At 38.1% G+C, this 18,225-nt stretch overlaps 1 protein-coding gene across 7 annotated transcripts in view; it reads left to right on the forward strand.

Annotated features, from left to right (window-relative positions):
- OPHN1 (oligophrenin 1) overlaps positions 1 to 18,225 on the forward strand; it is a 587,085-nt gene that overhangs the window by 318,453 nt on the left and 250,407 nt on the right. For all 7 annotated transcript variants that reach the window (XM_077888989.1, XM_077888994.1, XM_077888992.1 and 4 more), the window contains one exon: positions 11,160 to 11,261. In XM_077888989.1, coding sequence (XP_077745115.1) covers positions 11,160 to 11,261 — 102 coding nt within the window. The remainder of the gene's footprint in view (positions 1 to 11,159; positions 11,262 to 18,225) is intronic.

Genomic DNA, 18,225 nt, shown 5'->3' on the forward strand with positions numbered 1-18,225 from the left:
TTTCTAGAGAAGAGGAAATAAGAGGAAGGTGGCTGGGCATATCTGCTTGTTTTAACCTACTACATGGAACTATATAATAATTTGAATAAAAAGACTTTAATAAAAGTCTCAAACATGAATCTTTCTTAAGTGATCACTTGGGTATTATGTGTGTAATACTATAAGTTTCCTGGGTCTGTTTTCTCTATTCAGTCTCTGATTCTGTATAAATTTCTATTAAATAAGAAAATGTGTAAAAGTTAAACCTAGCATTCAGAGTTGGTAGGTGGTATACATTACATAACCTCACATTCTGCTTGGCAAAGATGTATTCTCAATATAAAGGAGTTCCTTTCCTTCTTCATCAGTCTAACAAATGTCTTAATGCAACATTTTAACTTGAGGATGGACAGTGACTCTTGATCAGAGCTTCTGCTGCATTTGGCCTTCACACTCGAATTGTCCCTGAAATGAAAGTTCTTTTTAACCAATGTTGGGATGTTTCAGAAGCAGTGGGCTGATGTCACTGATTGTTGACATTAGGGGAATTAAATGCAAGTGAACTCCAGAAGAAATAGAAAACTTAATAGACTAATAGTCCTGGGAAGTGCAGGACCAACCAGACCCACTAGGTATTCTACCTAATATTTAAAGAATTAACACTTACCTTTTCCAAACTCTTCCAAAAATAGAAAAGTAGGAAATACCTCCCAAATCATCTATAAGGCAATTATCCTGATATCAAAACCAAAGTCATAACAAGAAATCATGACTATGGGCTGGTATGTCTTGTGAATAGAGCAGCTCCCCTTTATCCATAAAGAATACATTTTAAGACCCTTAGTAGATGCCTGAAACCATGGATAGTACCAAGCTATATATATTTTTTTTCCTATTCATAAATACATATGATGAAGTTTAATTTATAAATTTGGCACAGTAAGAGATTAACAACAATAGCTAAAAATAAGACAGAACGATAAAAACAGTATACTAAAATAAAAGTTATAAGATTGTGGTTTCCTTTCTTTCAAAATGTCTTTTTGTACTCTATTAACCCTTCTTCCCTTCTTGTAATAATGTGAAATGATAAAATTCTTACGTGATCAGATGAAGTGACATGAAAGACACGAGCATTGTGACATATCTTTAGGCTACTATTGACTTGATGTTACGTCAGGAAGAAGATCATCTTCTTCTAGACTCTGGTTGACTTTAGTAACTGAAATTGTGGATAAGGGTGTACTACTGTATAGATCTAAAACTTAGCAAAATACAAGAATATCAAATCCAACAACAATAAAAATAATTATATATTGTAACCAAGTGAGATTTGTCCCTAGATTAAATGGCACATTTAAAAACCAAAAAATCAATCAGTACTGTATACTATATTAATAGTCTATGGGAAAAAATTACATGAACTTCTCAATACAAAGAAGGCATTTGGCAAAATCCAACACCCTGTCATGATAAAAATGATTACAAACTAGGAATAGAAGAGAATTTTCTCAACCCGATAAATGACAAATATTTAAAAAAAAAAAACCATTACTAACATCATATACATAATAGTGAAAGAGTATAATCTTTCCCTCTACTATTAAGAGGACAAGGATATGCACTCTTAACACTTCTATTGGACATTGTTCTGGCAGTTCTAGCCAAGATAATTAGGCAAGATTGGAAAGAAAGAACTAAAACTATCTCTATTTGCAGATTACTTCACCTTATATGTAGAAAATCCTAAATTGTACACACACACACACACAGACACACACACAATTTGAATTAGTAAAGGAGTTCACCAAGATTGCAGGATACAACATCAATATACAACAATAAATTGTATATCTAAACACTATGAAATTATCTGAAAATTAAATTAAGAAACTCCCATTTATGCGGAGAAAAGGGAACCCTCTTACACTGTTGGTGGAAATGTGAACTGGTGCAGCCACTCTGAAAACTGTGTGGAGGTTCCTCAAAGAGTTAGAAATAGACCTGCCCTACGACCCAGCAATTGCACTGTTGGGGATTTACCCCAAAGATTCAGATGCAATGAAACGCCAGGACCCCTGCACCCCGATGTTTATAGCAGCAATGTCCACAATAGCCAAACTGTGGAAGGAGCCTCGGTGTCCATCGAAAGATGAATGGATAAAGAAGCTGTGGTCTATGTATACGATGGAATATTACTCAGCCATTAGAAACGACAAATACCCACCATTTGCTTCGACGTGGTTGGAACTGGAGGGTATTATGCTGAGTGAAATAAGTCAATCGGAGAAGGACAAACATTGTATGTTCTCATTCATTTGGGGAATATAAATAATAGTGAAAGGGAATATAAGGGAAGGGAGAAGAAATGTGTGGGAAATATCAGAAAGGGAGACATAACATGAAGACTCCTAACTCTGGGAAACGAAGTAGGGGTGGTGGAAGGGGAGGAGGGCGGGGGGTGGGGGTGAATGGGTGACGGACACTGAGGGGGGCACTTGACGGGATGAGCATTGGGTGTTATTCTGTATGTGGGTAAATTGAACACCAATAAAAAATAAATTTATTATAAATAAAAGAAACTCCCATTTGTAGTAGCACCAAAATATTGAAGTACTTACGTATAAATTAACAAAAAATGTGTAAGATTTATACATTTAAAACTTAAACATTAGTAGAAAAATTAAGTAAGATCTACATAAGTAGAAGGATAAATAGAAACATTTCCTATGTTCATGAATCAGAAGACTTCATATTGTTAAGCAATTCCACTGCTTATATATATATTATGCTGAAAATAATTGAAAATATGCCACAGAAAATCTTGTACATGAATTACATGTATATGTAGTACAGCAGCATTACTCATAACTACTGAGGAAATGGAAATAACCCATATGCCCATCAAATGATGAATTTATTAAGAAAATGTGGTATACAATACAATCAAATATTATTCAGCCATGAAAAAGGAATGAAGAACTGATATTTGCTACAACACACATGAATATTTATTTATTTTTTATTTAATTTTTAAAAATTTTTTTTATTGGATTTGAGTTTACCAACATATAGCATAACACCAGGTGCTCATCCTGCCAAGTGCCCCATTCAGTGCCCATCACTCAGTCACCCCAAACCCCCGCCCACCTTCCTTTCCACTACCCCTTGTTCATTTCCCAGAGTTAGGTGTCTCTCATGTTCTGTCACCCTCACTGATATTTTCACTCATTTTCTCTCCTTTCTCCTTTATTCCCTTTCACTATTTTTTATATTCCCCAAATGAATGAGACCATATACTGTTACTACTTCTGATTGACTTATTTCACTCAGCATAATACCCTCCAGTTCCATCCACGTTGAACCAAATGGTGGATATTTGTCATTTCTAATGGCAGAGTAATATTCCATTGTATACATAGACCACATCTTCTTTATCCATTCATCTTTTGATGGACACAGGCTCCTTCCACAGTTTGGCTATTGTGGACATTGCTGCTAAAAAAATTGGGGTGCAGGTGTTCTGGCATTTCGCTGCATCTGTATCTTTGGAGTAAATCCCCAGCAGTGCAAATGCTGGGTCGTAGGTCAGTTCTACTTTTAACTCTGAGGAACCTCCACACAGTTTTCCAGGGTGGCTGTACCAGCTCACATTCCCACCAACAGTGCAAGAGGGTTCCCCTTTCTCCACATCCTCTCCAACATTTATTGTTTTCTGTCTTGTTAATTAGCACCATTCTCACTGGTGTGAGGTGGTATGTCATTGTAGTTTTGATTTGTATTTCCCTCACAGCCACTGATGCGGAGAATTTTCTCATATGCTTGTTGACCATGTCTATCTATGTCTTCCTCTGTGAAATTTCTGTTCATGTCTTTTGCCCATTTCATGATTGGATTGTTTGTTTCTTTGCTGTTGAGTTTAATAAGTTCTCTATACATCTTGGATACAAGCCCTTTATCTGATATGTCTTTCAAATATCTTCACCCATTCTGTAGGTTGTCTTTTAGTTTTGTTGACTGTTTCTTTTGCTGTGCAGAAGCTTTTTATCTTGATGAAGTCCTAATTATTCATTTTTGCTTTTGTTAACCTTGCCTTCATGGATGTATCTGGCAAGAAGTTGCTGTGGCCAAGTTAAAAAAGGGTGTTGCCTATGTTCTCCTCTAGGATTTTGATGGAATCTTGTCTCACATTTAGATCTTTCATCCATTTTGAGTTTATCTTTGTGTATGGTGTAAGAGAAGGGTCCAGTTTCATTCTTCTGCATGTGGCTGTCCAATTTTTGCAGGACCATTTATTGAAGAGACTGTCTTTTTTCCAGTGGATAGTCTTTCCTCCTTTATCGAATATTAGTTGACCATAAAGGTGAGGGTCCACTTCTGGATTCTCTATTCTGTTCCATTGATCTATGTGTCTGTTTTTGTGCCAGTACCACACTGTCTTGATGACCACAGCTTTGTAGTACAACCTGAAATCTGGCATTGTGATGCCCCCAGCTATGGTTTTCTTTTTTAAAATTATCCTGGCTCTTCGGGGTCATTTCTAATTCCACACAAATCTTAAGAAGATTTGTTCCAACTCTCTGAAGAAAGTCCATGGAATTTGATAGGGATTGCGTTAAATGTGTAAATTTCCCTGGGTAGCATTGACATTTTCACAATATTAATTCTTCCAATCCATGAGCATGGAATAATTTTCTATCTCTTTGTGTCTGCCTCAATTTCTTTCAGAAGTGTTCTATAGTTTTTAGGGTATAGATCCTTTACCTCTTTGGTTGGGTTTATTCCTAGGTATCTTATGCTTTTGGGTGCCATTGTAAATGGGATTGACTCCTTCATTTCTCTTCTTCAGGCTCATTTTTAGTGTATAGAAATGCCACTGACTTCTGGGCATTAATTTTGTATCCTGCCACACTGCCAAATTGCTTTATGAGTTCTAGCAATCTTGGGGTGGAGTCTTTTGGTTTTTCTACGTACAGTATCATGTCATCTGCAAATAGGGAGACTTTGACTTCTTGTTTGCCAAGTTGAATGTGTTTTATTTCTTTTTGTTGCCTGATTGCTGAGGCTAGGACTTCCAGTACTCTGTTGAATAGCAGTGGTGAGAGTGGACATCCCTGTCTTGTTCCTGATCTTGGGGGAAAGGCTCCCAATGTTTCCCCATTGAGAATGATATTTGCTGCGGGCTTTTCATAGATGGCTTTTAAGATGCTGAGGAATGTTCCCTCTATCCCTACACTTTCAAGACTTTTGATCAGGAATGGATGTTGTGTATTGTCAAATGCTTTCTCTGCATCTATCGAGAGGATCATATGGTTCTTGGTTTTTCTCTTGCTGATATGATGAATCACATTGATTGTTTTACGAGTGTTGAACCAGCTTTGCATCCCAGGGATAAATCCCACTTGGTCATGATCAATGACCTTCTTAATGTATTGTTGGATCCTATTGGCTAGCATCTTGTTGAGAATTTTTGCATCCACATTCATCAGGATATTGGTCTATAATTCTCCTTCTTGGTGGGATCTTTGGTTTTGAAATTAAGGTGATGCTGGCCTCATAGACCGAATTTGGAAGTACTCCATCTCTGTCTATCTTTCCAAACAGCTTTAGTAGAATAGGTATGGTTTCTTCTTTAAACGTTTGATAGAATATCCCTAGGAAGCCATCTGGCCCTGGACTTTTGTGTCTTGGGAGGTTTTTGATGACTGCTTCAATTTCCTCCCTGGTTATTGGCCTATTCAGGTTTTCTATTTCTTCCTGTTCCAGTTTTGGTAGTTTGTGTTTTTCCAGAAATGCGTCCATTTCTTCTAGATTGCCTAATTTATTGGCATAAAGCGGCTTGTAATAAGTTTTTAAGGTCATTTGTATTTCCTTGGTATTGGTGGTGATATCTCCTTTCTCATTTATGATTTTATTAATTTGAGTCTTTTCTCTCTTCTTTTAAATAAGGCTAGCTAATGGTTTATCTATCTTATTAATCCTTTCAAAGAACCAACTCCTAGTTTTGTTCATCTGTTCCACAGTTCTTCTGGTCTCGATTTCGTTGAGTTCTGCTCGATTCTTTATTAATTGTCTTCTACTGGGTGTAGGATCTATTTGCTGTTTTTTCTCTAGCTCCTTTAGGTGCAAGGTTAGCTTTTGTATTTGAGTACTTTCCAGTTTTGGATGGATGCTTGTATTGCGATGCATTTCCCCCTCAGGACTGCTTTTGCTGTATCACAAAGATTTTGAATGGTTGTATCTTAATTCTCATTAGTTTCCATGAATCTTTTTAATTCTTCTCTAATTTCCTTGTTGACCTTGGTTGACCCTTTCATCTTTTAGCAGGATGGTCCTTAACCTCCATGTGTTTGAAATCCTTCCAAACTTCTTCTTTTGATTTAGTTCTATTTTCAAAGCATGTGGTCTAAAAATATGCAGGGGACAATCCCAATCTTTTGGTATCGGTTAAGACCTGATTTGTGACCCAGTATGTGGTCTATTCTGGAGAACGTTCCATGTGCCCTTGAGAAGAATGTGTATTTAGTTGGGTTTGGATGTAAAGTTCTGTAAATATCTGTGAAATCTATCTGTTCCAGTGTATCATTTAAAGCTCTTGTTTCTTTGGAGATGTTGTGCTTAGAAGATCTGTTGATTGTGGAAAGCGCTATATTCAATCACCAAGTATAAGTATATTATTATGTAAGTATGTATTAACTTTGGTTATTAATTGATATACTTGGCAGCTCCCGCATTCGGGTCATAAATATTCATGATTGTTAGGTTCTCTTTGGATAGATCTTTTAAGTATGATACAGTGTCCCTCTTCATCTCTTATTACCATCTTTGGGATAAACTTTAATTCATCTGAAATGAAGATGGCTACCCCTGCTTTCCTTTGAGGACCATTTGAATGGTAAATGGTTCTCCAACCTTTCATTTTCAGGCTGTAGGTGTCCTTAGGTCTAAAATGAGTCTTTTATAGACAGCAAATAGATGAGTCTTGCTTTTCTATCAAGTCTGAAACCCTGCATTTTTTGCTGGGGTCACTAAGCCCATTCACGTTCAGAGTTACTCTTGAAAGATATGAATTTAGTGTCATCATAATACTTATTCAGTCCCTGTTTTGTGGATTGTTTCCTTGGATCTCCTCTTTCTTTTACAGAGTCCCCCTTAATATTTCTTGGAGAGCTGGTTTGATGGTCACATATTCTTTCAGTTTCTGCCTATCTTGGAAGCTCTTTATCTCTCCTTCTATTCTGAATGAGAACTTTGCTGGATAAAGTATTCTTGGCTGCATGTTCTTCCCATTTAGGCCCCTGAATATATCCTGCCAGCCCTTTCTGGCCTGCCAGGTCTGTGGAGAGGTCTGCGATTAACTTAATACTTCTCTCCCTAAAGGTTAGGGATCTCTTGTCTCTTGCTGCTTTAAGGATCTTCTCTTTATCTTTGGAATTTGCAAGTTTCACTATTAAATGTCGGGGTGTTGAACGGTTTTTATTCCTTTTTGGGGGGAATCTCTCTATCTCCTGGATCTGAATGCCTGTTTCCCTCCCCAAGTTATGGAAGTTCTCAGCTATGATTTGTTCAAATACAGTTTTTGGACCCCTGTCCCTTTCGGCGCCCTCTGTAACCCAATTAAAGATATATTTTTCCTCCTGAGGCTGTCATTTATTTCCCTTAACCTATACTCATGATCTTTTCTTTGTTTTTCTCTTTTTGCCTCAGTTTCCTTCCTTGACATCCACTTGTCTTCTATGTCACTCACTCATTCTTCTACCTCATTAACCCTCGTTGTTAGGACCTCCAGTTTGGATTGCATCTCATTTAATTGATTTTTAATTTTGGCCTGATTAGATCTAAATTCTGCAGTCATGAAGTCTCTTGATTCCTTTACGCTTTTTTGCAGAGCTGCCAGTAGCTTCATAATTGTGCTTCTGAATTGGCTTTCTGACATTGAATTGTAATCCATATTCTGTAACTCTGTGGGAGAGAGTTCTGTTTCTGATTCTTTGTTTTGTGGTGAGTTCCTTCTTCTAGTCTCTTTGCTCAGTGCAGAGTGGTTAAAAACGAGTTGTACTGAAAAAATGAAAAAAGGGAAAGAAGGTATGGGGACAAAGAAACAAAAAACAAAAAACTTGGAGGGGTATCCTCTGATTCTATATACTGTAAGTACCTTGACTTCCTCTAGAACGTTCCAGTGCTGCTTGGTCAGGAACTTGCTCTTACCCTGTCTTTCCAGCTGGTCTTTTGGAGGAGGGTCCTGTTGTGCTGATTCTCAGGTGTGTGCACCTGGGGGACCTGCCCAGGCCCCTGCCAGGTGCAAGGTTCAGTGGGAGCTGTGTATCCTGCGAGGCCCCTGCTCAGTCCCAGGTACAAGGTGACACCAGGAGGAACAACAGAGGGTGCGGCCAGCTCTCCAGCCCTGGTGTCACCTCACGCAGTAACTACCATATTCTCCCATTCCACAGGGACCTGGATGCTCTGGGGGCGGGGGGGGGGGGCGCTGATCTGCACAGCTCCGGGTCGCCAGGTGGCAGAAGCATCCTCACTGTCCTTTGTGCCCCGGCCTCTGCCTGTCCCAAGGGGAACGCCAGATCTTGGGCTTTGTCCCCCGGTGCCTTGGGCTCCTAGGCCTGCCGTTGGAATCGTGCTTCTGGGGCCGCGCCACCCCCTCTGCGCGGAGCTGCCACCTGAGATGCCACCCGAGCTGCTCCCTGGGCATGCCAGGCGTGAACTCTAGCCCTTTAGGGAGCTTGGCCCGTGGTGTGTGGTGCGCTTTCCTTTGGGGTGCACTTCCTCTGTTTTTGGCCCCGGGAACGTGGGTGCTCCACTGCCCCTCCTGGGACCCTGCCCCAGTTCCCTTCCAGCACCTTTCCATCCAGGAAGATTAGTACGGTTCCTGCTTCTCCCAGCCTGGGCTTTCCTGTCCTGGGGGCACTCACCGCCCAACCTTAACCCCAGCTCCTCGTGGGAGCCCCTCCCCCTTTGATGCTTTTTTATTTTATTTTATTTTTTTCTGTCTTCCTACCTTGATAGAAGCACGAACTCTTCTCACTGTCGCATTCCAGCTGTTCTCTCTTTAAATCTCAGGCCGAATTCATAAGTTTTCAGGATGATTTGAAAGTTTTCTAGGTAAGTTGGTGGGGACAGGTGACTTGGGGATCCTACTCTTCCACCATCTTGCCCCGCCTCCGAATCTTTTTTTAAAAAAAGATTTTGTTTATTTATTCATAAGAGACACAGAGAGTGAGGCAGAGACATAGGCAGAGGGAGAAGCAGGCTCCCTGTGGGGATCCTGATGTGGGACCTGATCCTAAGACCCCAGGATCATGACCTGAGCCAAAGGCAGATGCTCAACTGTTGAGCCACCTGGGCATCCCAACACAGATGAATCTTAAAAACTTATGCTAAATGTAAGAAGACAGATACAAATGATCACATATTGTATGAATAGAATTATATGAAATCTCTATAATATACAAATCCATAGACATAAAAATTAAATTATGGCTTCTTTTACCTACTGTTGTGAAAAGGAGAAAATGATTGGTAATTGATATAGTGTTTTTCTTAGGTGATGAAAATATTCTGGAATTAGCAGTGATGGTTGCACAACTTTGTAAATACACTAAAAACCAGTGAATTGTTCACTTTAAAAGGATGAATTTTTATGGTATATGAATCACATTTCATAATTTTTATTTTAAAAATGGAATTAGAGGAAGTGACCATCAGAACTCTATCTGTTCCTAGAGAGGTCACTGGCATTTTCTGGCCCTAAAGCTTTCTTCAAACAACTATTACTTTAAATAGATTCATCAGCTGGAGGAAGAGTTTGTCTTACGTATGTTTTTTGTGAAAATTTCTATCTTATGTGTTTTGGTATGAGTTTGATCTATGGCTATAGACCTACTTGAGCTTTATTCACAAGGTTTCCCGGTTAATTATAGGCCTCCTGAGTGTAATTCCTCTCATGATCATCTGGGCTTTATTTGGCTATGTGGAAAAAATCAAATAAATCTGTATATTATGTGACCATGGACAAGTTAGTACACTTTTTTGAACCTTAACTTCTTTAACAATATCTATTTCTCAGGGTTGTAAAGACTAAACGAAATAATGTATTATAAATGCTTACTTCATTGCCTAGCCTGATGTAGGCCTCAGTTAATGTTAGCTTCCTCCCTACTTTACCTTTGGTAAAAAGCACTTTCCTTCCAGGTCAGAGGTCACTGAGCTCTGTCCTGGCTTTCTGCCTAGTAACAGATTGCCTCTAGAAATAAATCATGGGTGAGGTCTTTTTTTCCCCTTCTTTTTATCTGTGTGTCTCTTGCTCTGCCTTTTTAAATAACTGGTACACTGAGGTGCTCAGTGAATTCGGGTTTACTGTGACAGAACACAGGCCTTTTACATGAATTTTCCCGTATGGTTTTGAGAGGATTGCAGAGTGTGAGTATTAGGGTGTGACAAATGAGCATTGTTAGTGCTCCTTTGGAGCTGTGTGACTTCCAGTTGTGCTAAGGGAGAGAATTTAATTAAATTTCATATTTAAGGAGAATGATGGCTGAGTCCTCCTCCATCCTCTCTAAAACTTTTTGACTTTTGCTTTCCAGCTGTACTTCCCGGGATTGCTTCCTCACTTTTAACATCATCTTTTAATATACAGTACTAAAATGCTTAAACAGTACCAAAGAACTCATCATTTATAGAGGCAGTCCAAGGTATCTATTGCCTTGGAAATATTTTACTTATTATTAGGCTGTCTAAGTGCATTGTATATGACTTTTAAAGGCATATATTTAGTTCATCACTGTGTTCCTTCTTCATTCTTTGAAAAAATTGAATGAGTAGTTAATGCATGTGAAAAAATGAGAAAAATATTGAGAAGAAGAAAAAGTAACAAGTGTACAGGCCCATTTTAAGTGTAATTTTCTTAGCAGCAGCTCCCAGAGCCTTCAGCTGTACTAATATGAACTGCCATTTGTATAGGTGGAATGGTTCAGAGCTATATTTGAGGAAATTAAAACTGCTAAGATCAATGCAAAAGAAAATTCTCTCTTTCTTTGTTCTTCTCAGAGGCTAGAGAAATTGGAAACCTGACACATGAAACTGGACACTGCATCCGTCCTTCTCAGTTCTGAGCAAACTGCATTAAAAGCTATAGACATCTTAATGTGTCCTTTCTCTCCCATATCTAGGAGCGGAAAAAAAAATTTGAGAAGGATGGTGAGAGGTTTTATTCCTTGCTGGATCGGCATTTACATCTATCTTCCAAAAAGAAAGAATCTCAGTTACAAGAGGTATGTTCAAAAAAGCCACCTTCCATTAGTAGTTGTGCCTTGGTAACATTGGCATCTTCCTATTACGAGCCTTTCCTCCTGCCCTACCTCAGCAGGAAACAACTATAATAATAATGCTAACAGTTAAAACCTTTGCCTAGGATGCAAGAGCCTAGAGTTCTTGATATAGCTCTTCCACTAACTCACGTGACTTTTTTTTAATTGGAGTTCAATTTGTCAACATATAGCATATATCACCCAGTGCTCATCCCATCAAGTGCCCCCCTCAGTGCCTGTCACCCAGTCACCCCAACCCTCCGCCCACCTCCCTTTCCACTACCCCTTCACATGACATTTTTGTTGTTGTTTGTTTGTTTTTTGGACTTTAGAATAAATAATTGAATATACAAATACTGTTTATGTAAGCAATAAAATGTAAGGTTTAAAATTTCACCATACAACACTATTACAGTATTATTTACTATATTCATTATGCTGTGCCTTTTACTCCTGTGACTTATTCATTCTATAACCAGAAGACTGTATCTCTCTGTATTTCCCCTTCACACATTGTTTTCATCCCCTTCCCTTTGCCAAATCATGAGTTTTTTCTCTGTATTTATAGGTCTAATTCTGCTTTTTGTTTGTTTATTCATTTATTCTGTTTCTTAAATTCCATATGTGAGTAAAGAAAGTTATATGGTATTAATATTTCTCAGGGCCACCCATATTGTCAGAAATGGCAAGATATTGTTTTCATGGCTGCATAATATTCTACTAACTACATCTTCCATATTCATTCATCTATCAATGAATATTTAGGTGGCTTCCATATCTTAGCTACTATAAATAATGCTGCAATAAGTATAGGGGTAAATATATCTTTTTGAATTAGTGTTTTCATTTTTTTATAAGTGCCCAGTAATAGAATTACTTAATCATATGATAATTTTAATTTTAATTTTTTGAGGAACCTCCATGCTGCTTTCCACAGTGGCTTCACCAATTTACATTCCCACCAACAGTACATGAGGGTTTCTTTTTCTTTACATCCTCATCAACACTTGTTATTTCTTGTCTTTTACGGTGTGACTTTGGAAAACATTTTTTTTCTTTGCCTTATTTTCCCTATATGTCAAAGAAGAGTGGTACTTGATGATCTTTAGAGTCCCTTTCAGTCTATGTTTCTGATTCCAGAATCCACGTGAGGATAAAGTTAAACTACTGCTGTATTTGGTAGATCAGGAGCAGATCTTCTACATTTTCCCCAAGATATTCCAACATTAGCTTATTTTAATGGACTTTCAGTGACTTCAGTTCAAATACGCCACCATTCCATAGTGTTCCTTAGTTTTCATGAATACATATCACATGCCAGAGACACTATGCTAGATGCAACAAGACTAGAAAGACAATGAGACATACTTTCTGTCCTTCTGCAGCTTATAATTGGAATGCTAAAATAAGAATACACATGACACTTAAACAAGTAGAAGTTTTTACATACTGTAACATGAATGTGTATGTGGTGTCCTTGTAGAGGTGGGAAGGTATTTGGAGAATAAAAAACTTACATTTGGATGTGGAGATTTGTTTTGGTACAATAGTTGTGCCCATTCAACAAAAAATAAAGTCTTTGACAGATAGAAATGGAGAAACGGACCTCTCATGTGGAGGGAAATGGTCCCAAGAATGGAAAACATGGTGTACATTTGGACAATGGTTTAACCACAGTTTTCGTTACTATTGGAGAGTAGTGAAAGACAAAATAGGATCAGGGAACTTGAGGCCATATTATAGAGTAAAAGGCTTAGGAGTTTATATTGAACTCTATTGGCCCTGGGAGGATTGAGAGATTTTGGTAGTACAAGCAATATAAGTGGAATTCTGTTTTAGGAATCTTTAACTGTCTGAGGTTTTAAGATGAATTAGACCGGAGGGAGAGTGGAAGCAAGAAAAGCAATATAGAAAACTATTGCAATGATCTAGGGGAGAGGGTCTAGGAAAGAAAAGGAAGGAAGGTCTAGGAAGGAAAGAAATTAATTGACTAAAACTGTTTTCAATGGCAGAGAGCCTGGATGGCTCAGTTGGTTAAGAAGCCAACTCCTGATTTCAGCTCAGGTCATGATCTTAGGGTCGTGGGACTGAGCTCCACATCAGACACTGCACTCGGTGAGAAGCCTGTTTCAGATTCTCTCTTCCTCTCCTTCTGCCCCTCCCCACCACTAGCTCTCTCTCTCTCTCTCTCTCTCTCTCTAAAATATATAAACCTTTAAAAATAAAACTTTTTAATGGATAGATCCATGTGTTGCATAATAGATCCAGTAAAAGATAGAGATATTTTAGGTTCAAATATAAAAAGATATACTTCATTGAATGAGGTCTTTGACATGATCTAGGGAAGTTCTTAGAAATCATTTTGTCCAAGGTTACACAGATTGCAACAAAGCTGAAGCTAATCTCCTGATATGTGCTTCGGTGAATATCCATTACATCATGTGAGATGCTTCAGGTTGATGAGTCAGGAGCCTCACTGCTGAATAGTTAGTATTGAAAAGGTGAAGACTACTTTTCTTCCATAAACTGGAATAATCTGGGGTCTTCTGACATTTTCCTTCTACAAACGTTTGTTTTCTTCCTTTTGCATCTATTCTGGGTCATGTTCCTAAGCAGAAAAAGTTAATATAATTGGCCTGAATCTACTATGATTAGAAAAATCTGACTACAAGATTAGCTCTTGGCTGGTATCTGGGAACTTGGCTAGTGAACAGTTTCTTACACAGATATAAAATTTTCCCTAAATGGTAAGAGTGACTCACTGTGTCTAGACTGCCTGTACAAACAATGTGGTTTATGTTGAACATCTTATTTTCTTCTGGGAATCTTGGTATATGCTTAGCAGTGGGTGCCTCTGTTCAGCTCCCAGTAAAAACCTAGGGTACTGAGTCTAAAGAGCTTCCATGGTAGACAAAATTTCACATGTGTTGTTATAACTTGTTGCTGGAGGAAATTAAATGTGTCCTGTGTGACAGTAATAAGGAAGAATACTTGGAGGCGTTCACTTTGTTTCCTCTAGAATTTATCCCATGTACTTTTCCCTTTGCTGATTTTGCTTTATATTCTTTAACTAAAGTAAATATTAGCCATGAGTATGACTATATGCTGAGTTCTTTGAGTATCGCTCGAGTCCCCAAACCTGGGGATTTGGAACCCTGGACACAGTCCAAACTTTATTCTTTTGGAGGGAGGACTTTACAATGAAAGCTTCTGGAATGTCCTAGAAGTTTGGTGTTTTATATTGATATTCCTGGTGACTTTCCTAAAGAGCAAGTATGCAGTTTTTGCACTTTTTCAATTAAAAATAATCTGGTGGGCCCTGGGTCACTTTTTTTTTTATCTTAAGAGACTTTATTTTTAGAGCAGTTTTAGGTTTACAGGAAAATTGAATTGTAAGTACAGAGTTCCCATATATCCCTAATTCCCAAAATACAGTTTCCTTTACTATCAATATTTGCATTAGTGAGATACATTGATACAATCGATGGGCTGTGGGTTTTGACAAACGTATAATGACATGAATCCAGCATGACACTATCATGCAAAATAGTGCCACTGCCAGAAAAATCTGTGGGCACCACCTGTTTATCCTTCCATCGTTCCATACCCTGCAAACCCTTAGCAACTATTGATCCATATTTTTGCCTATTCTAGAATGTTTTGTTGTAGAAATTCTACAGCATGTAGCATTTTCAGATTAGCTTCTTTTATTTAGCTGTTTACATTTAAGGTTCTTTGTCTTTTCATGGCTTAGTAGCTCACTTATTTTTAGTGTTTTACCATAGCTTATTTATCTTTTCACATATTAAAGGATATCTTGGCTTCCTCCCAACTTTGTCAGTTATTAAGATTTTGTTTTTGAGAGAGAGAATGCATGCCAGAGAGAGCATGAGTGGGGGAGGGGCAGAGGGCAAGGAAGAAGCAGGCTCCCTGCTGAACAGATTGCCCAATGTGGGGCTTCCTCCCTGGACCCTGGGATCATGACCTGAGCCAAAGGCAGACATTTGACTGACTGAGCCACCCAGGTGCCCCACAAATGTATCAATTATTAATGATGCTGCTATAAACATTTGAGAGCAGGTTTTTGGGTACATAACTTTTCAAATAATTTAGGCAATTACCAAAAAAGCACAATTGCTGGATTGCATGGTAAGAGTAAATTTAGTTTTGTAAGAAACCACCAAATTATCTTTCAAAGTGACTGTACCATTTTTTATTTCTATCATCAATGGATGAGAGTTCTTATTGCTCTCTTTGTCAGCATTTGTTGTTGTCTGTGTTTTGGATTTTAGCCATTCTAATAGGTCTGCACTGTTATCTCATTGCTATTATAATTTTCATTTTCTTGGTAACCTTTTTGGGTCCCCTCCCTCTTTGGGAGCTTTGTACTATCACTCAATACTATCGCTCAGTAAACTTTGTTTTGCTGCCCACCAAAATTTTTTTTTGTTTCCCTAATGACATTCGATGTTGAACATCTTTTCATATGCTTTTTTGCCTTGTGTAGGTCACTTTTGGTGAGGTGTCTGTTCAAATATTTTGCCCTTTATACTTGGATTGTTTTCGTATTGTAGCATTTTAAGAGCTGTTTGTCTTATTTTATTTCTATTTTTATTTTTTAAGATTTTTAAAATTTATCTGAGAGAGCACCCAAGCATGGGGGTGGAGGGGTAGAGAGGCAGGGGAAGATGGAGAAGCAGACTCCCCACTGAGACAGAAACCCAATGCAGGGATCATGACCTGAGCTGAAGGCAGATGCTTAACCAACTGAGCCACCTAGGTGCATCTCAATTTTTTATTTTTTAAAAAGATTATCTTACTATTTCTCTTCTTCAACACACACACACCCGGGGTAAGAGATATTTATTTCAACTTTCTAGCAGTAAAAATAAGATTTTAACTTGAATTTTTAAGTTTCTATTTAAATTCTAATTAGTTAACATATATTGTAATATTGGTTTCAAGGGTAGAATTTAGTGATTCATCACTTATGTATGACATCCAGTGCTCATCACAAGTGCTCTCCTTAATACCCATCACTCATCTACTCAATCCCCCTATCCCTCTCCCCTCCAGCAACCCTGAGTTTGTTCCCAATAGTTAAGAATCTCACTCTAGCTTTGTTCACGTCATTGCAAATGGCAAGATTTCGTTCTATTTTATGGCTGAGTAATTTTCCATTATATATATATTATATACACCACAACTTCTTTATCCATTCATCACTTAATGGATATTTGGGTTCATTCCACAATTTGGCTATGGTTGATAGTGCTGCTGATTTGTCTATTTTAGATATCAGCCCTTTATCAGATAGTGTTTTGCAAAGATTTTCTTCCAGTATATGGCTTTTCATTCTCTTAACTGAGTTTTTCACGAAGCAGAAATTTTTAGTTGCAATGAAATTCAATTTATCAGTTTTTTCTTTTGTGGATTATGCTTTTGATGTTATATCTAAAGTTATGACCAGAGGAGTTAAGATGGCACAAGGAGTAGAGGACCCTGAGCTGGTCTCATCCCTTAAACAGAGCTAGAGAGTTATCAAATTATTCTGAACACCCAAGAAGTCTGTCAGATCTGAGAGAAGAAAAACTGTAAGTCTATAAGTACAAAATCAACTAGCTTTTAGAAGGTAGGAGGTGTGGAAGTTCACTTGGGGAAGACATAGCTGTGGATGTAGCAGTGGGGGGTGGGGGGAGTCTGCTTAGGGAGGCTACCACAAAGTATTAAAAACAGTGGAGTGCAATATCTGAACTTTTAAATGGACTGCTGTGGAGGACAGGCCTGGATTAAAGATGCTTAGGTGGTGAAGAGGAACAGAATCCCAGGATTGACAGGGTGGTCTGAGGATCTCTTAGGTCGCAGGAAGAACAGGTTGGTGCTGCAGAAAGGTGCTGCATTGTTCCCAGGCATAGGAGCTAGGAAAGTGACAGAGAGCAGCAAGTTTTGGTGCCAAATTTTGGCTATAAACTCTGAACCACTGCACGGTTCTGAAACTGCTTTCCTGGACTGGACTGGCAAAGGTGATTAGTTAGACCCTCCCATGGAGGAACAGTGTAGGTCCACACCATGGGTGTCCCTGAAATTTGGAGTTTTGAAACTCAGTCATGCACCAGAGATGCATGGGCAGGGGTCAGACATGGGCAGGGTGAATGTAGGGTTCAGATGGAAACAGGGGAAACAAATAGAAGATTCACTGTTCCTCTGTGCAGGCTCACTGATGGGTAAGGGGCACAAACTTTCAACTACAAGGCTAGAGAGCAGGGCGCTGCCATTTTTATCCAACTGATCATTGTTGAAAGCCTTCAGGAGGCAAAACAGCACCATCTACTGGAGGCCAGAGCCACACCCCTGTGTCCTACAGAAGCATTTCCACTGAAACAAGTCAGCCTGAAAATCAGTGCAGCACTCTCTCCCAGAAGACCAGCACAAACACCTAGCTAGCACCACGTTTATTGATCACAGAGTGCTGCAAAGCTTTAGCTCTCGGGAAAATATAATTGGGCTTTCTTTTTACTTTTATTCTTTATTTCTTTTATTTTTGTTATTTTTTCATTGATTTTCTTATATTTCCAATTCCTATTTTAAATTTTTTAGTTATTAATTTTTAAAACATATATTTAGATTATATATACTTATATATAATTATGCATATACATTTCATATAGTCTACTTCTTATTTATTTATTTATTTATTTATTTATTTATTTATTTAAAATTGGGATCTAGATTCTTTTATTTTTTTTTATTTATTTATTTATTTATTTATTTTTTTAGATTCTTTTAACAAGCAGACCAAAACACACCAGGATCTATGTTTTCTTGGTTTTCTTGTTTTATGTTTTGATCTTTCTCGTTTTTTTTTATTTTTCGTTCCTTTTTGCATTTTTGTTTTGTCATTTGTTATTTGTTGTTTGTTTTGTTGTTG

Source organism: Canis aureus, chromosome X (assembly GCF_053574225.1).
Source record: "Canis aureus isolate CA01 chromosome X, VMU_Caureus_v.1.0, whole genome shotgun sequence".
Lineage (NCBI taxonomy): Eukaryota > Metazoa > Chordata > Mammalia > Carnivora > Canidae > Canis > Canis aureus.